This window comes from Eptatretus burgeri, chromosome 9 (assembly GCF_056783735.1).
Source record: "Eptatretus burgeri isolate ZD-2024b chromosome 9, Ebu_testis_v1, whole genome shotgun sequence".
NCBI classification, from domain to species: domain Eukaryota; kingdom Metazoa; phylum Chordata; class Myxini; order Myxiniformes; family Myxinidae; genus Eptatretus; species Eptatretus burgeri.
In genome coordinates this window covers 58,486,068-58,510,945 of record NC_140969.1, presented here as the reverse complement: position 1 = coordinate 58,510,945, position 24,878 = coordinate 58,486,068, and the positions used below count along the sequence as shown (strand labels likewise).

Below are 24,878 nucleotides of genomic sequence, written 5' to 3'. Positions count from 1 at the left end.
CTCGCCGCGGGCGCGAATTCTTTACAATATGGAGTTCCAGATATTTTGGATAAGGATTTCGATTCAACCAATTATGGATGGAATACTACTTCACCGATATTGTTATCGTTATCACCCAATATTCCTCATGGGGAGTTTGTGATGTATGTGAAGTTTCAATCTGTAAGAGGAGAACTAAATTTGAGAGATCGGACAGCATGCCAACTCCTCATCACCATCCATCCTTTTCGCCACCCTGAGCTAGCACTTCTTCCTGTGCCATACCTGTCTGCATGGCCACAGTTGTCCTGAACCACAGAGACCAGGTGGTGCCTGCCTCGAGTCCCTGCATACCCCTTTGTTGGTGGTTTGAATCTGGTATTTTGGTGCCACAACAAGAAATAGTTTTTATTGTACATAACATCTGGTTTTCCTCCCTTCCATCCTTATCTGTGTCTGTCGACTGCATGGTTTGTTCTGCTATTGATTTATCCTCCTGTCTATCATTTTCCCCCTTATCATTGGAAGAAAACACATGATAAGAAATGTTTTTTTCTGCCTTCCTACACGTGATCAACTGCCAAACTTGGTTTATATATTGGGTGATCTTTGGGGATTGTTTATGGTAAAGAACGCAGTATAAATTTACAATGCAGTGAGAATTAGGAGACCATTTGGCAATTCATGGACGTCTTGGACCTCCATCTCGGAGCACCTACGTTAGCTGGGCGCCTGACGCGACAATATAATTTAATTTGGCGTGAATGGAGCATTACATCATGAACAAATACGTTGCTTTCTTTCATATAGTTTTTGTGTGCAATTCAAAAGTTTTGAAATCATGATTCGTACATAAACATTTTTCGAAATAGCCCTCGGTTTCTTACTGAGTGTTTGCTGTAGGAAAGCTAACTTCATTGTCTATTTTGGCTTCACCTTTCATTAACAGAATACACTGCAACTTTATTTCAGGAAGAAAATGACAGAGAATCATCCAAAGAACCTTTGGATGATCTCTTCCCTGGTGATGAAGAACAGGCTCAGGATGGTGAGTTTATCCATCCTATTTCCTTGCATCGCCCATAAGGCCACAATTCATACAAACACCTTCCTATTTTTGAGTTATCCTTTTGGTTCTGATTACAAACCAAGCAAAATAATTTCTCTTCATCAAATGGATTGAAATCATTTTAAAAGTGACATCATTAAAATTGCTGCTGATTTGTGCAGGTTATTTTACACAGGAAACTGACAAGTGCTTACATTGAGAATGGCTTTTTTGACAATATCATGTGTAAAATAAATAAAGCAGCTGTTTATCAAGCCAGATTGTCAGGTTAAGCCAGATTAGATATGTGGCTTGCCACAGGCACCATGTAAACCTGCACTCACGTGTTTCATGGTCAGGTTATCGGCAACTAAACTGTCACCCACACCAGGTTTTCTGGTGAGGAGGGTGTCTGGATATGGACGCCAAGCAGAATTAAAAACAAAAACTGTCAAAGGGTGGAGGAGCTCCTTGTGAGCCAACGACCATTCATATCTAGTGCCCAACTGTATCTGTGGACATTCTCCTGCAGTTAGATTACTTTTTTGAGGAGGTTGGTGGCAGGATTAGCACTGCGGCTACTGTAAAACCCTTCACTCTGTAAAACACAAGAAAACCGTAAAGAAAATTGAAAACCCACTCTGTGGGAGTACCTCCTGTGTAGCTGCCCTCCACAGGGCAGCTCAATGGATGAAGGGATTGGGGCAAATCCTTCGGGACCCCTCCTCTTTGATGATGGCAATAAAACCATGGGGTAACCTTCCCGGGTCAAATTGCGGTAGCGTGTGCCAGGTGGTGCTGAGGTGTCGTCCACCAGACGGCAGTCTCCTTGGGTTAACCTGAGGCGGTCCCTTCAGGTGGGTGCCTGGAATGTCCTATCCCTAAGAGAGGATGATCACCTGTGTCTGTTATCATCTGAACTCAAGCATTTGAACATCGGTATTTCAACACTCTCTGAGGTTCGACACCGGATAGTGGCTGATTTTGCTATGTATGCTTTGACTGAGATGAGTGACTTCACTGTGAAGGACGCATTCTATGCCACGCTCAAGTCTGGTTGATCAGTGCCCCAGGCGAGGTACTTGGGGGATTTAATTGCATCGACTGCAACTAATAGGTATGGTTATGAGACGTATTGGTCCCCTTGGGTCTGGAACTGTGAACCAGAATAGCATCAAGTTCCTTGACTTTGCAAGAAGTCATGGAATTACGGTGGCTGGTTCATGGTTTCAGCATTCACACGCTCATCGCTGGATTTGGTATTCCAACGCTGGTGGTGTAGCAAAGGAGATTGAACATGTGCTCTGATGGTCGCTGGAGGATGATACAGAACTGCAAGGTTTGCCGGAGTGCTCAGTTCCTCAGTACCAACCACAGGCTTGTTGCAGCAACTCTGACGCTGCAGCTTAAATCTGGGAGAATGGTATCCCGGCCTAGACTGGATGTTGGCAAGCTCAAGGATGAGAGAGTACCTGTGGAGATTGTGAACAGACTAAGTGTGGATTTGGGGGGTCTGGGTGCTTTGGGGAATCCTGAAGAGTTGTGGAGTGCCTTCAAGACCAACACCCCTTGACGTTGCTGGTGGACGTCTTGGAACTCACCGTAGCATGAAGAAGAATTTTGTCTTTTAAGAGACACTGGATACCATTGACCAGAATCGCAGGGCCAGGCTTAATGGCAGAGCTGAGATATTCAGGTAGTTGAGGTACAAAACTGTACATGCGCTGAGGGTAGGTGAGGAATCTGTGAGGGGATAGAGCATCACCTGTGGTCAAGTGTTTCTCTTCTTACTTGCAGGGGAATTCACGCATTGCGTTCCTCCAAGCCCGTCTCTCGGTGTACTGCAGTTAGGGTGGAGGGGAGTGGGCTCTTGACCGAAGAGTCCGAAGTGAAGGCCCGCTGGGCTGGTTACTTTGAGCGGCTGTACCAGGCTGATCCACCAGCTGTTGAGTTGGATGTCAGGGGTGTTACTGCCCTGATTGCTGACCCTCCAATCAACTGTGTTCCACCTTCGTTTGTCGAAATAGGCTTCGGTGAACCGGTTAAAGCTCCTGCGATCTGTGGCATCTATGCTGAACTTCTCAAGGCTGGTGGAAATGCTGTACTCATGTCATTGCATGCAGTTCTATGCTCTGTGTGGAACACAGGTATCATCCCAACTGACTGGAAGAGGGGCCCTGTTATCCCTCTCTGGATAGGAAAGGGTGATCACCAGGATTGCAGCAACAACCAAGGGGTGACATTGCTCTCAGTGCCGTGCAAGGTCTTTTCTCGGATAATTATTGATGGGGTTCGCCACCATCTGCTTGAGCACCAGCGACAAGTGCAGTCAGGATTTCCACTAAAGAGGACAATGACTGACTGTATCCTTGATCTTTCTCTTTCTTGGTCCTCGTGGGGTGCTACCAAAACTGATCAATCTGATGTGTGAACTATACTCTGGAACTGAGAGTGCTGTGAGATGTGGTGATACCATCTCCGACTTATTTCCAGTTGTTGCTGGAGTCCGTTAGGGGTGTGTACTGGTCCCCACACTTTTCAGCGCTTATATGTACTGGATTCTGGGGAGGATGTCAGAGAGATCAATCTGCGCTACATCGTTTGGGAATGTCAAAATCTCTGACCTTGATTTTGCAGATGACGCAGTCCTCTTTGGGGAGACTGGATATCCTTTTGGGGGCCCTCGAGGTGCTGAATGAGGAGTCGGAGCTGCTGGGATTATGGGTTTCCTGGGTCAAAACTCAGATCCAGGCTTTCAATGACATCTTGGATGCTGCTATCTTGTCTGTACCTGTTTGTGGTGAGGATGTTGAGGTCATGGAGAGATTCACTTACCTTGGCAGTGATATTCATGTCTCTGCTGGCTATGAGCCAGCGGTTAATAGACGTCTGGGTTGTGCCTGAGGAGTCACGGATTCACTGGATCATGGGGTGTGGCACTGTCGGTACCTGTGCATGAGGATGAAAGTCTGAGTCTTCAGGTCCTTGGTGCTTCCATTCTTGCTCTACTGATGTGAGACTTGGACTCTGACCAGGGATCGGAGATGGAGACTTAATTCCTTTGGTCTCAGTTCTCTTCGGAGAATCCTCGGCTATCACTGGTCGGACTTTGTGTCAAACAAGCGGTTGCTGAGAGAGACTCAAATGAGATTTGTTACCTGCATAGTCTGTGAGTGTCAGCTGCGGCTGTAAGGACATGTGGCTCGTTTTCCTGACGCTGATCCTGGTCACCAGATTCTCTCAGCGAGCGAGCGAGCGAGACTCGTGAGTGGAAGAGGCCAATGGGCCGACTACGTGCCTTGTGGTTGCAGTAGGTTGATCGGCATTTCAAGGAGATGGGGATGGACCAGGCATCTGCCTGGGGGATTGCTAGACGGAGGCCCCTGGAGTACTTTGGAAAGTGGACACAGTGACGCATTGCTCCAGTGCATTCTCCCATACTTGACCTTACTTGACCTGTTGATAATGAAAAAAATGATCATTCAAGGCATCGTGACATTGAAGGATGAATGCATTGCCTAGAAAGACATAAGCTTTGTCTGAGCTAAGAAGCTGACTTTGCTCAATGCAGGGAACAACTTTTGAAGATGATAGAAAATAATCATTTAGCCAAGATTCCTGATTATAGACTGTTGCATTGTTTTCTCATGGCAATTGAACTGTGCTTTGCCTATTAAGTGCTGCCAATGAACAACTCTCTTGTGTTTTTGCTCCAAATGGAAAGCTTCGTCCTTGACCATCGGTCCATATTTCCATGGAAAGCCTTTATGTGATCCGGAATGTGCATTCTTGTTTAACTTTTGTCCTTTCACTGTGCTTGCCAAATATTTCTATTCATCGTTCATTTCTAGTGCACCCCAAAAAATGTCACGCTTTCACTGCAGAGCTCAACTTTCATGTCAGGCACTCTTCAAATCTGGAACGATTGTGAAAACCACATGATGCTAAATGCTCTGCCTCTCTGAGATGACCATCTTTTAGATAGTGTTGACTGGTAGATTATGTGGATCCTTTGACAAAATATGAAATAGGTGACAAAAAATTAAATTTATCCATTTTATATTCAGGCTGTAACACAACAAAAAAGTGAAAAGTCAAGGGGTGTGAATACTTTTTGAAGGCACTGTATATGCAATAGTGTACAAACAAAAGGATATAAATTAACCAGGTCTGTGTGTCAGCATGTGAAATGGGTTAAAAGAAGCTGTGACAAGGTGTTACAATAATAAAGGCTATAGTACCAAACCATGTCCTTTTTACCATCTTTTAATGTTCCAGAAATGAATTGAGCACTGCGTAGTCTTGAATAGGTGGTTGGCATCCACCCTTCTCTTTTCACAGCTGCGATCCACTTATCATGTCTCTATCAGCAGGGAAGCGATAAAACCTAAATCGTACTGACTTGCCTTGTCTGTCTGTGCACATGTTAGCACAGCAGAGAAACAACATTTCACTCCAAGTCTCCAACTACTTCCGATTTCTGAGTCAACTGTCAAAATCTGTGGGCAAACTTTGTCATCCACTTTTCGCATCTAAGGTGCTGGAATCAGAAATATCACATGACTCGTCATGACACTTGCAAATCATTACCTCTGCTACCGAAGGTGAAGGAGGTTATGCTTTTACCCCTTTCTGCCTGTTTGTCTGTCTGTTTGTGTGCAGGATATCTCAAAAAGTTGTGGACTGATTCAGACAAAACTTGGTGGACAGGTTTGGTGTGGCAGCGATGAATTGATTCGTTTTTGGTGAAGATCTGAATCTGGATGTGGATACGAGAATTATTTAATTTTTTAAGTGATTCTTCACCAATGAGACAAAGGGCCAAAATCGACAGAGTACTGTATAGCATGATATTTCAAAAATGTATTGGGCCCGATTATGTTCACGTGGATCAGGCATAACGTGGCGGAGGTATGCGCTTTACCAAGTGCCCTTCTAATCTCGAGATTATGTTATGTTGTAGCATTTTGACAAATGGGTGTCACCACTTGGAAAAGAATTCCAAAACAAACATGCATCGGTTCACGTGAGAAAGTTGTGCAAAGAGAAAAAAAATACTTTAAATAAGCATGGCAAATGCATGGCTGTGCTTGTCACAAGACAACGTTGTACTTTAATATTCAGATTTGGAGTAAGAAAATGTTTAATTGGCAAATACTGGAACAATCATTTTAGATGCTCCAATCATTAATTCGATTTACCCAGCAGTCATTATTGTCAGGCAATAAAAAGAGGTTGAGATTCTTCCAAGTTCTCAGACATCAACTTGAATCCTTCAAAGGTACATTTTGTCTTTACAATGGCCAACGGTATTGGCCAACAAAATTATTTTGCATTATTCGAAAGAAATTTGATTAACAGGCCAGAATTGATTCATGATCTCATTTTTTGTTGTTAAAGTGAGAGTGGTTGTATGCTATACATTCCCTGCAATGATATGGAGCTCAAGAGCTGAATAAGCTGAAGAAAAAAAAAATTCTAATACATGACCTGCACACAGTTTGTATCAAAACATCACCAAAAATTAATTTGTGTCTCCATGGCACCATGCTGGTGTGTACACATTGCCTTCAAAAAATGCTGCTGGGATCAACATGGAACACCATCCGGGACTCTTGTGCATTACCAGTCTTGTCCAGGCCCAGACTCCTGATGGAGTACACAAAACATGGAAACGTCCTTTATAAATTGCAGTTTCTGTTGCCATTGTATTTTATCTGTACTTGCGTCTTCATCTTTGTCACAAATTATTTACAAACTAGTAAATACCACCCTTCGCGTCACAGACGGTTATACTAAAGAGGGGATAGAGAGAGCGGGGAGAGTGAAGAGGTGGAGGGTTAAGGAGAGGATGGAGGGGAAGTGAGGAGGGCTGGGGGAAGGGAAGACAATGTGAGGTGAGAGGAAGGGAAGGCAGATGTGTGGTGGAGCATTAATTACGATTCATTCCATCTCATCAAAATGATTCTGCATAGAATAACAGTGGAGATTGAAACAAAATAATGTCTGAAATCCATTTTCTACCGCTCATACTATAAACACGGCCCTGAGACAAACTCCTGTCCAGACAAATATACCGACCAGACACATCCGGAGACAAACACCACCCGGACGCATCCAGAGACAAACTTCTGTCCAAACATAAACTTTGCCAGGACACATGTGGAGTCAAACACGGTTCAGACATAGTTACCGTCCGGATATGACCAGAGACAGACAGAGAGAGGGGAGGGGGAGAGTGAGAGAGGAGATGTGGGAGGAGGGCACTGCACTGTTTTGGGAGGTGGAAAAGAGAAACAGACAGACAGACAGACAGACAGAAAATAAGAAAACAAGGAATATGTTCTGCTTTATGAAACCACACACACACACACACACACACAGACACACACACAGACACAGACACAGACACAGACACAGACACAGACACAGACACAGACACAGACACAGACACAGACACAGACACAGACACAGACACAGACACAGACACAGACACAGACACAGACACAGACACGTGCTTGGTCGATTTCGGGAATCAGCAGGTTGGAGTCCGTGTGATTACCAACTACAGTACTTACTGTACACAACCCAGAAACCTTGAGTAGCTTTCACCAAAAAACAATATTGCATTTATATAGACGTTTCAGGGATATGTTCACAAACATTATTCTTTATAAATAGCTGCGTGTGACGGGTGGAAAAAAATTTGGCTCGGTAATTTAGAAAACTTGTTAATATGGCAAACGGCTCCGAAATCGGGTGTTATTTCACAACCACTTGTTCGGGGTGACGGGGTGCAGACCAGTCGTTAGAGGTGATGGGGCGCAGACCAGTCACTCGGGGCGACGGGGCAAGGACCCGTCGCTTGGGACGACGGCGACGGGACGTGGTAAAAGCGTCTGCAGAGAGTGAACGATTCGCTCAGAACGACATAGCATGGTACTGCTGTCAACAAAGGGTGCTCAACAAGTAGCTTAAGCACTCCGATTTAATAGTTGATAAGGAACGGTGAGCCAGGCTGTCGCTGCATACCATAAAGGATCCCTTCAACTTTAAAGCCCGTCTTCACCGCGCATACAGCAGTTAATGAAATAAAATGACTTTATCCACAAAAGAGTTGCAGCTTAATTCAGAACAACCCTGGAGACATCGCAAAGTTAAATCGCCCGTGAAATAAACATTGCAGAAAATGCGCTATTTTGCCAGCACGTCTGTGCACGTGCCATGTGGTGCATCAGTTTGAGGTTCGTGCAAACGTTATAAGCTTATTTTAAAACGTCCGTTTTTTTTTTTACCACATTTGCTTTGATTCCCTGTAGAGCACATCACAAAACATCCAAAAATATAGATATAGATCTGGGAGACGATATGGATAGGCAGTCAGTCCCTCTGGGGGACAGGTCGTGAGGTCTCGCAGTGAAAGCATTAAATCGTATCGCTCAATGAAGCTGGTTCCTTGAAATAAACATTGCAGAAAATCCACCATTTTGCCTGCTCATCTGTGTATGTATCTCGTGGTCGGTTCGTGTATCATCATGTGTATGTATCATCATCGGTTCGCGGTCCGCACAAAAAAATCTAACTTTTTTTTGAAACGTCCGTTTTTACCAGATTTGCTTTGACTACCTGTAGAGCATCTCACGAAACCTCAAAATATGGACACAGATCTGACAGACGCTATGAATAGTCAGTCCCTCTTTGGGGACAGTGCGTGAGTTCTTGCAGTGAATGCATTAAATCATATAGCTCAATAAGGTTGGTTAATTTTGCCACTTTCCTAAATTTTTTTGTTCACAATATAATTCTCCACACAGTAGAAAAAGATAAGTTTAATGCTTTGGAAATTTCACATTTTCTTGTGCATGTATGGAGGAGGGAACATTGCCTTGCTTGCTTAAAGTAATTTGGTATATCGGCTTGGTTATAAGACTTATTATTTCTTTAAATTATCAGATTTTATAACAAATGTCAATACTTATTTAGTCCAGACGATATCCAATCATCAAAATCGAAATAATATTTTGATGATATACTTTAATTAGTCCGTGAGAGTACATCGTGGAAAATCATGTATCCATAATTCCAGCAGTGTATGTGTGCGTGTGTGTGTGTGTGTGTGTGTGTGTGTGTGTGTGTGTGTGTGTGTGTGTGTGTGTGTGTGTGTGTGTGTGTGTGTGTGTGTGTGTGTGTGTGTGTGTGTGTGTGTGTGTGTGTGTGTGTGTGTGTGTGTGTGTGACCGCTGTTTCTCGACAACCGCTGGTCCGATCTAATTGAAACTTGCCAGATTTATTGCTGGGGACCTGAGGATGTGGCTTTTCAAGGTTTGATATTAATCGGACAAGTGCTTCCCAAGTTATGGCCATTTATTTACCAAACCAATGACAAGACATGTTCTTGCGTGGGCGTGGCCGATGGGGGAAGGGAAGCTCAGCCGCGTTCCCCATTACGGGTTACAACGTACGGGCTTCCGGAGAGTGATGACTTCGTGTATTCTAATAATTTCTCGATTTCTTATGCGCATTTATAGATAAACACAATGGCCCAAGTTATGATCGTTTTCATATTAGACGGTGCATAAATTGTGGTAACATCACAGTGAGCTGGTGTGCTCCGAACCAGGAAGTAATTTTTTTCTCTCTCTCTTCTCTTCTCTTTTTGTTTTTCCTTGCCACGACATTGTGAAAAGGTAAAATACGTTGGCGCGAATTGAATAATTGGGTATTAAAACTAAATTGCGAATAATCGTAACTGCGAATAATATGCCAACTTCCGGGCTACGCACGTGCGGGCACGCGAGAGCGAAGAAACGGCCTGTGTGGTTGTTGTTTGTTGCTCGCGGTTTGAATATTTATTTATGAATTTTTTTTTTTTTTTTTTATGGGCACGTACTAGTATCATTATAATGCATGAAATCACTCCAAGCTCCTAAGTTGGAAACTATAGCACTTACAAAAGCAATGTACACAACAATTCGTAGCTATGATGAATAGGCATTTGATAATATGAGTGAGGAAATTGAGAAAAAAAGAACTTTATCATTAAGAAATCATTGCGGCCTGTTCCAAGTCAGGGCAAGGTTGAGCAGGCCAAAAAACATGGCTGCTTCAGACCCCAGCGAGGTTATCCAGGAAACGCCTTAAGACCCAAAGAGTGGGGTGGCTGAGGATCACCTAATGAAGGATATTAATTGAATAATGCTGTTACTCATCTTAAAAGATGTGTTTTAATTAACTCTAACATCAAATTTTCACTCTTGCACTTCCTTCGAGTTTTTTTTCATATGCATGCAAAGTTTCAGGCTGCTAGGTTTTATGGTTTTGGAGTTATTGAGGAGACACACACACACACACACACACACACACACACACACACACACACACACACACACACACACACACACACACACACACACACACACACACACACGCACACACGCACACACGCACACACGCACACACGCACACACGCACGCACACACGCACACACTTTTATTAGTATAGGTACTGTAGATGACTGTTAAGCGGTGTATTGGTTCAGTGTAACGTTAACGCTTGTATAACTATGATTCAATATCAAAGGTTCGTTGACGTGAGCTGTTTATTCTAAAAGTTGTCATATTAAAAGGAGACAAGCTATCATATTGCAGTTAGACTTTATGCTGTGTGGAAAGATCACCAGAGTTTGGGAATTTTTGATTACTTCCAGATGTAGAACCATCTAGTAATTACAAGTAGTTTGTAGAAAGAGGGGCTTTCGCCAATGTTCTGGTTCCAAGTCTACTGTTGTCGTCGTGAGACTCATCCCAGTTGCCTGGTCAGAATCCCGACGAAAGGCATCAAAGCGGTCATGCCGGCCAACTAATTTGGGCGCTCCGAGCAGGTGTTCAGGCCTGTTTGCTGCATTTCCGTACTTCAATGGAACGCCCAAGTCATTCAGGTAGGAACTTTGCTTCCGGCTACCCAGTCGCAATCCCGTTGCAGGCATGGTCTTCTACTGAGTGCTAATTGCCTGAACCCAATCTGTCCTTTGACCAACGTGTATAACTTATAATTAAAGAACAAGACACTCAAATCAATCAGAGACCAAGTGGATTTATAATGTGTATTGTGAATAAAAATGGTGGGAATACAAATGAGAAGAAATGCAATTATTTACACCCAAACTCCATTTGCACTCCCAAGTCAACGAATAACGGCAGACCTTTATCTATCTAAGCAATTAATTGGCCCTCATTCACACTTTAGTAGACAGACCAAAGATATTGATCGGATTGAAAATACCACCCCAGGCAAAAATAGCAATCCTTTCCTGCAGTAATTCTCTGCAGACTACTGTAATAGGACCTGTTACCAACTATAGTATATGAGAGTACAACTCTCTTATTAGCTCGCCTGTTCGAAGAACAGAGAGCTATCGCGATACCCCCGACATGAGCGTGAAAATGTTAAAGTTTTTGGTGCAAGTTATTTAGAAGCTTGCCATTCATTTAATATGTGTACTAGGATGCTGATATTTGGCATGAAGGTTCCTTTGGGGTATATTATTGATGTAGTGAAGTTGAAATTAAAAAAATAATTTCAAATGTTTTAAATTTTTGACCTGTTTTGAACTTAACTTTTTTGTAGCACATCAACGTTAAAGTTTTTGGTGCAAGTTATTTAGAAGCTTGCCATTCATTTAATATGTGTACTAGGATGCTGATATTTGGCATGGAGGTTCCTTTGGGGTATATTATTGATGTAGTGAAGTTGAAATTAAAAAATAATTTCAAATGTTTTAAATTTTTGACCTGTTTTGAACTTAACTTTTTTGAAGCACATCAACGTTAAAGTTTTTTCCTTTCTAATGTTTTCATCTACCACACTATTTTTTACTGATTACAATATACAAATACAGATATTGCTTTAAAATTATTTGGATCAGACTTCACTGCAATGCTTTATAAAAAATAGTATTAGACTAGTCTTTTAAAAACGATAAATGTATAAACAGGCGAGCATTTGGTGGCTTTGACACCAACTCTGGTATTATAGTTATAACTGTAGCATTTTTGCCTGGTGCTGGATGCACCTCTACGGGATGCAGCCTTGTCCCATGTGGAGATATGGCCTTGCTGTAAAACAGTTTGTACCACAGACAGAGCCGGCCCGAGGAGGGAAGTGGGCACGGCCTGAAGTGGGGGCGTGTCGGAAGGCTCCACCAGGCAGATGCATTGTGCCGCGTAGAAACTCCAGGAGTTTTGTGTGCAGACTCTGTGGCAATTGTTCCCGTTCATCTGGCACCCTGCAGTTTGCACCACCCTCTTACAGCTCAGTAATATACTCCATGATTGGAAATGTTGAGGCGTTCTGTCGAAAAGGCAACTTAAATTGAAATAAACATTGTAGTCATTGTGTGAAAGTGCACCGATGCAGACAGCTGCCTGCATATGTGGAGCTCAATAGCGTGCTGGAATGTCAGAATTGCTTTGAGGACAGCTTTGTTAAGGCTAGAATGTCCCAATAACCTGACCACTATATTTCTATATGAAAGAGAAACGAACTGGGAGAAGGAATTATGGGACATGCTGCTCCGGACCAATGGTCAAGCCTTTGGTCAGGCCAGGAATGCAGACCTTTTGTCATCTGGCTTTGGATTTGCCTTGTGTTCAATAAGGTGAGCAGTGAGCAATTCGAGAGAAGAAGGGACTGTGATGTGAACCAGAGGCGAGCTCCAGTGGAGTGCTTGGCACTTTGACCGGTAGTATGCGACCAAGTTCATTTTGTGAAAGTGAGCTGTGAATGGCAAGGATCAGGCTGCGACGGCTGTGGGTGCACCACGGCAGAGTGTGCACGTTGCCCACAGCCCCAAGTCAAACCCATTACATATTTGCGGATGTGGGTTAACCCAGCAGGTTGACCAGGTGAGTTCACGAGGAACCAACGCAATTCTGCGGGTATCACAGAGCCTACATCCAAGCAGACGAACCCTCGCTGGGCACATCGACAAAAAGGCCAAGCTCATCCTCCTCCCAAAGCATCGCTGGGTGCAGTGTGATCCCTAACTTTGAGTAATAGACACAGATTCATCTGCTTGCTTCGATGGTATGAGGATCACCCTCTTGGGACTCATAATGCGGCCGGCTAGTCGTACGTCACTTTGTGCGACAACCGGGACAACCGAGCCTGCTTCGAACATGAAAGGAACCAACTTTGACACGGACTTGCAGGGGTTTCCTTAGAAGCCGGTTACCGGCGACCCGCAGCCGTCTACTCAGAAAAAAAATGTCAAAGGTCGCGCCTACTTCAGCGCCGATTTTTTTTATTTTTATTTTTATTTTTTTTCAGTACCTGAAGCTGATGACCATGGATTTTCAGAGTATGGTGCAGATTACATTGACCTACTTGATGGTCAGTTTTTTGAGAAAGCTGGTCAGCAGAAAGTTGTTGCTGAGTGGCAGAATTTTAAGTTTGAATTAAATTCATGGAAAATGTGCCGGCTGAAGTACTTTCGTTAAAATCTAACCTCACACCAACAGAATGGGTACGTAAACAAATCTTATCGAAGAAACAGGAGGACAAGCACTTTTACCCCAAAATGGTAGAGCTTGAACATATTTGTATGTCTGCCAGTTTCCAATGCATGGCCAAAACGGGGAGCCAGCGCCCTTCAGCGTATTAAGTCAAGAATGAGGTCAGCAATGAAAAATGACATGCTGGATGCCTTGTTGACAATCTCAATCAATGGTCCTCCAGTTGGCTCAAATGATGCCGAACTCCTTATCCGACAATGTGTACTTGACTGGTGTAGCCAAAAACCTCGACGGAAGCTCCCAAATCAACGACTTGTTAGTGTACCATCAACTTCGTTTGCATGTCCCCAAATTCTCTTGACTGATGACTTGCCTGTCGAATCAGAATTGTCCCCTCTGACTGAAAATGAAGCAGTGCGACAATTTAATGTCGAAGACATTTCATCTGAGAGTGACAGTGACCCCAATTGTGTTGCTTAACTTGCTAATTGACTATAGGTTAAACACTGTTAAACAGAACTGTAAATATCAGCTTCAAGAATTTACACAGAACATATACAATTTGTTCTTTGCGAGGGAACGTTTCTTCATCCCAAATACATTTTAAGTTTACTAACTTTCAATCATTGATTATTCAATTACATATAATGTCATTTGTTCATTCCTGCTAGAATAATATCATAAAGATGTTGGATATGTTTGCAACTGAAAATAGACTGTGAATTCATAGCTACTTTGATCCTGAAATTTGGACAACATTGTTTTGAAAGTTGAGGATGTGGAATGTTTGCAGCACAAAAATATCTAATAAACTTTTTGAATGTGAAATCTCATTTATTAATTAATTTTTCTTTCTATAAAACATATATAGTGACTCAGATTCCCAAAGGACTTGATTTTAACACTAAAGATTGATTGAAATATTGTTTACCTGCATCTGAGTTTGTCATTGGTTTGACAGCAGAAATGCAAGATGAGTATAACTCTGAGAATGTTCTGTATAGATATCAAAAATATCACACTTCTTTGATTACTGGAATTAAATAATATCACGATAAGTCTATTACTTCAATCAAACTTTAGATCCTGATGTATACAGAATTTGCAGTGTTAATAGTTTGGTTTGCACATTTTACCCAACATTATTATAATAATCTAATCCTTCGTGCTCACAGCATTCATACAGCAAACCCTGAACACTCACAGAAGTGAAATGGAATATGGTTTCCTTAATGAATGTTAGTTCATCTACACTATTATTATGTAACACACTTACTTCAGATTGCTCACTGTACTCCACAATGTGCAGTATCATCTCCCTATTAAGAACTAAGGTGTGGCCCAAATGTTGCTAAAATGCCTCTCATTTAAAGTGCTTGGATACTCCATCTTCCAGACACCTTGGTGTGCCCTAAACCATGGCCTTAAATTAATGAACCCTGTTTAAAAGCTGCTTGAACTAACTATACAGTATAGCTGCATTTCAGTCAACCAGTCAGTCAGTATGTTAATGCAACCACGTCCAGTATAGGCCTAACCACCTGTTTTTGTGGAGTTTTCCACCCGAACAGCATGATAATATGAGAACTATTTCATGGCAGAAATCATGCTAGAATGCCTGTCCAGCCATCTGGGATCCTCTGGCTTCCAGGGCCCGCCTAGGGCCCTGGACCACGGCCATACAGCTGCGCTCGCTTCGCTTGCGGTGATGGTAACCTGCTACTTTTTAATGGTAGCCTTCTACTCCAAAAAATAAGGAAACCCCTGGACTTGTATCTTACTAGAGTGCTGTATTAAGATGCATGGGATAAGGAGATAAGGGTGTAACTGAGATAAGTTGCCAACCTAAGAGTGGAGAGAATTCAAAACTGCATTGAATCATGGAACTTTGTGGGAGTTTTAAAGCATTGAACATGGCATGTATTACTGTGGGGAGTTATAAAATTGATGAGTGTTTCTTTTTCAATCAATGTGATGGAATCTTAGTGAAATGTATGAGCGTGTTGGCATCCGTTCTAAAGTATTGGGAGGGCCATTTTGTTAAGCGAAGGAAGCTGTAAATCCAAATAGTGGTCCAAGAGTGGTTGACAGTGGTAAATTGTTGTAATTTTAGTCAAACATTGCACAATTTGGTGTGCTGGTCTGTGGTACTAGACAGGACTCGCACTTTCTCTGTGCATTTTCTGTTCCTGCAGCCACTCGGTCTTGCACTGGGAAGTCAAGTGCCATGGCTGGTGCAGTGGCGGCTCAGCAGGGTGGCTATGAGGTTCCAGCACGTCTACGCACATTGCATAACCTCGTAATTCAGTATGCATCGCAAGGCCGCTACGAGGTGGCTGTTCCACTCTGCAAGCAAGCCTTGGATGACCTAGAGAGGACCTCAGGGCATGATCATCCAGATGTTGCCACCATGCTCAACATTCTTGCACTTGTCTACAGGTTGTGCTCTTGCAGATGCTATTGGGTATCCTCCAAACAAATTATGTTTGATGAAAGTGCAAATATGTACTGTCAGAGGACCAGCTGGAAGTAAATCAGCTCTAAAATAACTAAATGTGTTTTCACCAATTTTTCAAAGAAATATTAGTCAAAATGTGGGAAATTAATGTTGTCTGAAGATGATTGTTTGAAGCTTTATGGTTTATAACATTTAATGCTGTATCATCATGCCAGTAATTTGTACATGCTAGTAATTACTACATGGGCAATAGTACCTGTGCTGTGCCAGGGATCAGAACAAGTACAAAGAGGCTGGGAACTTGCTAAATGATGCTCTGGCCATCAGGGAGAAGACACTAGGTCGAGACCACCCAGCTGTGAGTGTCACCTCTTCATTCTCTTTCTTTCTCTTTCTTTCTCTTTGCTTTTTTGTGAGTGGTGCTGCTGCCTTCTTACAGGCAATATTTTAATACTCATCTCAAGTTACCATCAGGGCATGAAGAAGAAGTTATAACTCATGCAGACCAGATGAAGTGGGGAAGGCACAACCCTAAAAGTTGTGAATGACTCATCAAGTTTTAATTAACAATCAGAGAGCAATTTGATCATTGTGATCATTCTGAGACAAACTAAGAAACCAAATCTTCAATACTACTCCCTTAAGAGAATACTGTTACCTCTAAAATGTCAGTCCAGTGCTCCTGCCACAACCATACTCACATTCGCTATTCCTCTAATTTGTCCTCTACCGGTTTCACTGGAGGGAACTCTAGATTTGGTGTCCGTCTGTTCGTCCATCTATCTGTCCCACCTGTGGTTTTTCAGACTCTTTCCCCAAACCTTTAACATATTCAACTGAAACTTGGTGCATGGCTTTATTATGATAAGTTACAGAACAAGTTCGAGTTTCAGGGTGTTTCGTTAATTTTTCAGTGATGCTATGCCTTTTTTGGACTTAGAAAATATCACATCAGTAGGGGACATATATTGCAAAGCAATTCTTGCTCTTGTTATTATTTCTATTGCACCATGCTAAGCCATGGCCTACCAACTGAAAATTTCTCTTTGTTGTGTCATAGCCAGACCCTGAACTTTTTGATATACCATCTTGCTTTCCCTGTCAGGTGGCAGCAACTCTAAATAACCTGGCAGTTTTGTATGGCAAGCGTGGAAAATACAAGGAAGCAGAACCACTGTGCAAAAGAGCTTTGGAAATACGAGAAAAGGTGGGGACTGCACTTAATGGCAAGGTTGGGGGAGGGAAGATTGCATTAAAGTTTAATCATGGCAAGCGTGTCACAAAACTTCAGGTGTGCAGGTGAGTTCTGATCTATCCCCAGTATTGAAAACTCGTTTTAGTGCTCAATCTTTGTGAATACAATTCCTGCAGCTATCATGTGCTGTTCTTTTTCATGATTCAGTATGCTTCTTAATAATCTGGATTTTACATAAGAAAGGAGGTGATTATGGGGGGATCTGATGGAGGTATTTAAAGTAATGAAGAGTAAATAGACAAAATAAGTGCACAATAACTTTTCAGCACAATGGACACTGATAGGAACAGGGAGGGAGGGGGGGAGAGAGAGAGAGAGAGAGAGAGAGAGAGAGAGAGAGAGAGAGAGAGAGAGAGAGAGAGAGAGAGAGAGAGAGAGAGAGAGAGAGAGAGAGAGAGAGAGAGAGAGAGAGAGAGAGAGAGAGAGAGTGAGAGAGAGAGAGATATAGATATATAGAGAGAGAGAGAGAGAGAGAGAGATAGAGAGAGAGAGAGAGAGAAAGAGAGAGAGAGAGATAGAGTGAGAGAGAGATAGAAATAGAGATAGAGATAGAGATAGAGATAGAGATATATATATATATATATATATATATATATATATATATAGATATAGATATAGATATAGATATAGATATATATGTACATGGTGATATGCATAGAGATATAGATTTGGGAGAGAGGGGGAGAGGGTTGGGTGAGAGAGGCGGGGGAGACGGTTTGGTGAGAGAGGCGGGGGAGAGGGAGGAACAGGGGTGAGATCGGGAGAGGGTTGGAGAGAGGGAGAGGGAGGATTCTGTCAGATTTGACGCCCAGCTTAACATCCATCCAAGCGACGGCACACACATTGGATCACCCAGCCTGTAAAACACTGGGATGACAATTTATAGATAGGTTGGGATTCAAACGCAGGCTATACATTCTAGAGTGAGTGTATGTACCTCTCGTTTATCCTGCCATGATTTGGTGATTCATTGCTTTGTAACCACTGAAAATATTTTTTACTCATTCTAATCCTCTAATTTATTTTGCCTTCCTAACTCCAGAGATTGAGAACTAGCTGCGGTATTGCCATGGACGCTTGTAGAGGTCAAAGTTTGAAGAGTGCTCGCCAAGTGGCTTAAGCGCTCAAGCAAGCACTCCAACAAAATGGATGAAGAAACTTTAGGAAACCAAAACGTTTAATTTTTTACATGAAGCAAGATGTTGAAGTGACTGGTCATAAAATGAAAGCAGATCAAACAAAAAGGGGAAACGTCGGGGGAAAAAAAAGTGCATATTTTCAGCGGATGAGCCACCACCCAAGGCACCGCATGACAACGTGGGGTCAAACGCAGGCAGGTGGGGCTTGAACTTTGTTCAAGTTGATCGATATATTTATTCAGTGACGTAGGTATTTAAGATAATGAAGAGTATATAGACAAGTGCCACTCTCTTTCCCCCACTGCTTCCGGGGCACTCGCTGCCAACCAAAGGAGCAGTGAGGGCCTGCTCACGAGAGGGTCTTCCCCTGTGGGGCAACACATCCATGTCTGCTAATAAACACCACGGGGGCGTAGTATTACAATTACAAATGAACATGATAGAACCAACATCATAAATATATGTGGACTTGTATATGTGGAAGAATTGCGTTGCTCAGCCCAGATAGCTCAGATGGCAGAGCACTGCTATGGTTTGCCAGAGGACTTAGGTTTGATTTCTGGTCTGGGCCCATAATTTTTCCACATATATTTATGATGTTGGTTCTCTTCTGTTCATTTCTAATTACTAGTACATGCCCGTAAAAAATAATAATAATAATAAATAAATAAACCACACAGGCCGTTTCTTCGCTCTCACGTGCCCGTACGTGCGTGACCCGGAAGTTCGATATTATTCGCAGTTACGATTATTCGCAATTTATTTTTAATACCCAATTATTCAATTAGCACCAACGTATTTTACCTTTTCGCAATGTCGTGGCAAAGAAAAAGAGAAGAGAAGAGAGAGAAAAAATGTACTTCCTGGTTCGGAGCATACCAGCACTCTGATGTTCCCGAAATTTATACACCGTCTAATATGAAAACGATCATAACTTGGGCCATTGTGTTTATCTATAAATGCGCATAAGAAATCGAGAAATTATTAGAATACACGAAGTCATCACTCTCCGGAAGCCCGTACGTTGTAACCGTAATGGGGAACGCGGCTGAGGTTCCCTTCCCCATCGGCCACGCCCACGCAACAACGTGTCTTCCCATTGGTTGGTAAATAAATGGCCATAACTTGGGAAGCACTTGTCCGATTAATATCAAACCTTGAAAAGGCACATCCTCAGGTCCCCAGCAATATACCTTGGCAAGTTTCAATTAGATCGGACCAGTGGTTATCGGGAAACAGCGGTCACACACACAAACCAGACACACACAGAGATTGCTGGAATTATAGATAGATATTACCGAAAATATTACCTTGAAAAACTGACTCAGGTCCTTGTCCCCTGTCATTAAGGCCCAAAGGATAGATCGCACATAGTGTCCTGATCCAAAAGTCCTCTTTGCGTCCTACCTCAACATTACACTCCTCTTTATTATCAAAATCATTAACATGATCTGAGTCGATAATTTGAATAAAACAACTGCTAAAATCATGCCCAACTTCATTGACATGATTATATAAATATGTCTTGATACCAGATAATACAGCAGACCTTTCTCTCTTCAAATGTTGATGTAAATATTGAGAATGTTTACCAACATATTGCAATCCATAATCTCCATAAGTGAGAAGATAAATAATGTACTTTGATTTCCATCCCAACAAACAACCGGGCGTAGTGGCGTGCGCCTGTAATCCGGCTACTCTGAGGCTTGGGTTGGAGGATCGCTTGAGGACGGGGGCTCTGCACTGGGTAGGGTGTAGAGCAGCCCGGAATCATGGCGAAACCCAAATCCTGATCCCTGTGTCGTAAGAGGCGACCAGGGTTGCGTCAGGAAGGGCATCCGGCGTAAAACCTGTGCCAAATCAGTATGCGGATCATAACTGATGATCCGCTGTGGCAACCCCTCACGGGAGCAGCCGAAAGATGAACAACAACAACAACATTTCCATCCCAACAAACATTCACAATCAACAACAAAAGTCTAACCTGTCATATGACAAACAAAAGTTTCACAAGGTCTAAAAACTTCACAACACAAATATCGAGAGGAATTACACTTTTTAAAAACAGCTTTACAAGTAGGTACTTGACAAAACAACATACTGACTCATTCTGACACTGTATGCTTTTTCGTTTTTCGTAAGCCTGACATTATTGTAACATTATTGCAACAACATATGCATAGCATATTGCAACAACATATACAACAATAGCAACATATTTGCCATTGCCACTTTAACAAAAATATAAAGATTAGAAGTGTTTTCTGTTTCATCACTATTGTTTTTTTTTCTTTTCACCATGTTTTTAAATGCCACGTTATGACTTGTCGATAAACGTGTACGGTTACCAACCAATTACAAACTAGGCAGAGCAATCGGAGATTGCAGACTCTCTCCAGGGCTTGTTTTGTGTGCTGGTGTGTTTGTGTGGTGTGTAAAGGCTGTAATCTTACATCAATAGTTCTGATTGAAACTTTGGATGCTGTGAGTATGCTGCTGCCTTTCCAGACATTGCTATCCCTACCATTTTATGGGGACTGAACATAAAACGGTGTCGTAGGATTGATGGCCTCATTTTTTTTAATACGTCTTTTGTCATTTCTTGCTAATCAACCACAACATTTACAATCTTGCAATGCACCTCAATAAATGAGGTTTTGAGTGAAATAAATGACAGCTTGAGACATTCTGTTCATCAGAATTGTTTTGGTTCTTCATCCTTGTTTCTGTAGGTTCTTGGCAAAGATCAACCAGATGTGGCAAAGCAGTTGAACAATCTGGCACTTCTTTGCCTCAACCAAAGCAAGTTTCCAGAGGTGGAACACTATTACAAGCGTGCGCTGGACATCTACGAAGCCCAACTAACTTCCGATGACCCCAATGTGGCGAAGACAAAGAACAATCTCGTACAAAACACACTTCCATGGATGCTTTCTAACTCGACGCACTATCTTTTCCATAGCATAGAGATGTAATCCTTGCAAGTCACTGTCATGTACTTTTGTCTTCCCCATCTCTCTTTTAGGCATCTTGTTACCTGAAGCAGGGAAAGTACAAGGAGGCAGAAATTCTCTACAAAGAGGTTCTCACCAGTATGCATGAGAAAACGTTTGGAAACATTGAGGGTATGCATAGCAAGCAGCCTGTTGTTGTCCTGTTGTTGGCCTGTTGATTGCTTGTATCGGTATTTCTTTTGTTTTTGGTATACTATGTCGAGGCTCATGTAAGAGCTAATACACAGAAACGTATAGCAAGGCAGGAGACAAGAGGGTGGGAGAGGGAAGCACAAAATAGTGGGCAACAGAGACAATAGGAGATCTGTGGAAGGGAGAGGGGTGGGGCGGGGTACACGGGGTAAACATGGGGTACTACAGGGAGTTTCAGGAAGGAAAACAGGAAATTTGAAGGAGTCGGGTTTGGGGCGGTTTAACGGGGATCGTATAGTTCACGATTTTGAATAGGGGAAGATATGAGATGGTGGTGAACAGCTATTTTGAAGACTTGAAGGGAAAAGTGGGATTGAAGAGAGTGTTGGAGTTTGTTAAAGAGGTGGGAAAAAGGAATGAAAGAGTGAAGGTGAGCAGTGATTCTTGATTTTGGCAGTTTCACCAGAAGGGGTTTTTTGGTGGTCCTTTAGCTCCCTGAGGAAATGTAGGGAGGACAGATCACAGACAGAGCAGGGAGGGCAAGGCCAGAAAGGAGACGGTAGAAGACAGAAAGACCACCGACCTGCTTCCGGTGAGAGACTGAGAGACCCAAAGACTCAGCTTCATTGTGGGAGATACCATTGATCCTAAAAGCCATGGTTTCCACAACATGGTCAAACTAGGTGTGAAGCAGGAGCACTACCCCAGATGGAGGAGGAGCAGTACTCCATCAAACTGCGGATGAAAGCTTTGTAAGTGGTTCGAAGCTCAGGTGTGTCAAGGAAGGATTTTGCATGACATAGGATGCCCAGTTGGCGACTGGCTTTGGAGGCCAACTTGGAGATGTGGCTTTCCCAGGAAAGATTGTGGCAGATTGTGAGACCCAAAAGCTTGAATGAAAGGACTTCTTCAATGGGATTGTTGAGAAAGTCGATGGGGTGGTTTTCCAGACGGTCTTTTCGGAGAGACGGGGTGAGGGTGTGAGATTTGTCAGGATTGAAAGACATATTCCAAGTGTTTGACCAGCTTGTGATTTTATCCAGGTCTGCAGAGAATAAAGTATTTCTTGCACTTAGGACCCTGATCGAACAATGAGTGCAAAAAGTCCACGAGCGTGAGGAATCACAGCAGGCCAATGCAGCGGGACGAGAAGAAAGAATAAGACCCAAGACACACTTAGTCAGGTTGTCGGCGACTAAACTGTCTCCCCTACCAGCTTTTCTTGTGAGGAAGGTGTATGATATGGACACCCAGCAGGATTAAAAACAAAACCTGTCAAAGGGCGGAGGAGCTCCTTGTGAGCCAACGACCATTCATATCTCGTGCCCAACTGTGTCTGCGGACATCCTCCTGCAGTTGGATTACTTTTTTGAGGAGGTTGGTGGCAGGATTTGCACTCCGGCAACCGTAAAAACCCTTCACTCCGCAAAACACAAGAAAACCGCAAAGAAAATTGAAAACCCACTCTGTGGGAGTACCTCCTGTGTAGCTGCCCTCCACAGGGCAGCTCGACGTATGACGGGATTGGGGCAAATCCTTCCGGACCCCTCCTCTTTGATGACGGTAGGAAAACCATGGGATAACCTTCCTGGATCAAATTGCGGTAGTGTGTGCTGAGGTGTCGTCCACCAGACGGCAGTCTCCTTGGGTTAACCTGAGGCGGTCCCTTCAGGTGGGTGCCTGGAATGTCCTATCCCTAAGAGAGGATGATCACCTGTGTCTGTTGTCATCTGAACTCAAACATTTGAACATTGGTATTGCAACTCTCTCTGAGGTTCGACACCGGATAGTGGCTGTTTTTGCTGTGTATGCTTTGACTGAGGTGAGTGACTTCACTGTGAAGGATGCATTCTGTGCCACGCTCGAGTCTGTGGTTGATCAGTGCCCCAGGCGAGAGTCTTCTCGTCTTGGGGGATAATATTGCATCGACTGGAGCTGACAGGGATAGTGATGAAACATGTGTTTGTCCCCATGGGACACTGGATACCATTGACTCAAGTCGCAGTGCCAAGCGTAATGCCAGAACTGAGGTGTTCAGGGAGTTGAGGCGTAACTGTGAACCAGAATAGTACCAAGTTCCTTGACTTTGCAAGAAGTCATGGAATTAATGTGGCTGGATCATGGTTTCAGCGCCCACAGGCTCATCACTGGACTTGGTATTCCGATGCTGGTGGTGTGGCAAAGGAGATTGACCACATGCTCGTTGATGGTCGTTGGAGGATGATCCAGAACTGCAGGGTCTACCAGCATGCTCAATTCCTCAATACCAACCACAGACTTATAGTAGCAACTCTGAAGTTGCAGCTTAAATCTGGGAGAATGGTAACATCACAGCCAAGGCTGGATGTTGGCAAGCTCAATGATGACAGGGAAGCTGAGGAGTTTGCGAACAGGCTGAGTGGGGATTTTGGGGGTCTTGACTGCTTTGGGGAATCCTGAAAAGTTGTGGAGTGCCTTCAAGACCACCACCCTTGACGTTGCCGGTGGATGTGTTGGAACTCACCAGAGGATGAAGAATATTTTTGTCTCTCAAGGGTCACTGGATACCATTGACTCAAGTCGCAGTGCCAAGCGTAATGCCAGAACTGAGGTGTTCAGGGAGTTGAGGCGTAAAACTGTACGTGCGCTGAGGGTGGACAAGGAGGCCGATATGCAAAGAATCTGTGAGGGAGTAGAGCATCAACTGTGGTCAAGTGATTCTCGTCTTGCTTTCAGGGGAATTCGCGTGTTGCGTTCCTCCAAGCCCATCCCTCCATGTATTGCAGTTAGAGCGGAGGGTGGAGGGCTCTTGACAAAGGAGTCAGAAGTGATGACCAGGCACATCCACCAGCTGTTGATTTGGATGTCAGGGATGTTGCCATCCCTCCAATCAACTGTGATCCACCTTCTTTTGTGGAAACACAGGCTGTGGTGAACCAGTTGAAATGGTGTAAAGCTCCTGTGGTTTGTGGCATCCATGCTGAACTTCTCAAGGCTGGTTGAAATGCTGCACTCGTGTTATTGCATGCAGTTCTGTGCTCTGCCTGGAACACAGGCATCATCCCAACTGACTGGAAGAGGGGCCTTGTTGTCCCTCTCTGGAAAGGGAAGGATGATCGCCAGGACGGCAACAACTACCGAGAGTGATGCTGCTCTGAGTGCCGGGCAAGGTCTTTGCTCGGATAATTCTTCATCGGGTTTGCCACCATCTGCTTGAGCACCAATGCCCAGAGCAGTCAGTCTTTACACCAAAGAGGTCAATGACTGACCGAATCCTTGTCCTTTGGGTCCTCACCTGACCAAGCACAGACAAAAGTTTTGGTAGGGGCTGCTTCAGCCTTTGTTTATCTCTGCAAAGCA

The 24,878-nt window shown here is 43.4% G+C and overlaps 2 protein-coding genes across 5 annotated transcripts in view; one reads left to right on the top strand and one right to left on the bottom strand.

Moving 5' to 3' along the window:
* Window positions 1–24,878, top strand: part of LOC147020169 (kinesin light chain 1-like) — a 114,140-nt gene that overhangs the window by 54,038 nt on the left and 35,224 nt on the right. For all 4 annotated transcript variants that reach the window (XM_085895243.1, XM_085895245.1, XM_085895246.1 and 1 more), the window contains 6 exons: window positions 952–1,027; window positions 15,734–15,977; window positions 16,267–16,354; window positions 17,102–17,203; window positions 21,126–21,299; window positions 21,419–21,518. In XM_085895243.1, the coding sequence (XP_085751369.1) occupies window positions 952–1,027; window positions 15,734–15,977; window positions 16,267–16,354; window positions 17,102–17,203; window positions 21,126–21,299; window positions 21,419–21,518 (784 nt within the window). The remainder of the gene's footprint in view (window positions 1–951; window positions 1,028–15,733; window positions 15,978–16,266; window positions 16,355–17,101; window positions 17,204–21,125; window positions 21,300–21,418; window positions 21,519–24,878) is intronic.
* Window positions 5,090–24,878, bottom strand: part of LOC147020168 (SCAN domain-containing protein 3-like) — a 60,564-nt gene continuing 40,775 nt past the window's right edge. The window contains exon 2 of the mRNA XM_085895248.1: window positions 5,090–6,676. The gene's annotated coding sequence lies outside the window, so the exon portion shown is untranslated. The remainder of the gene's footprint in view (window positions 6,677–24,878) is intronic.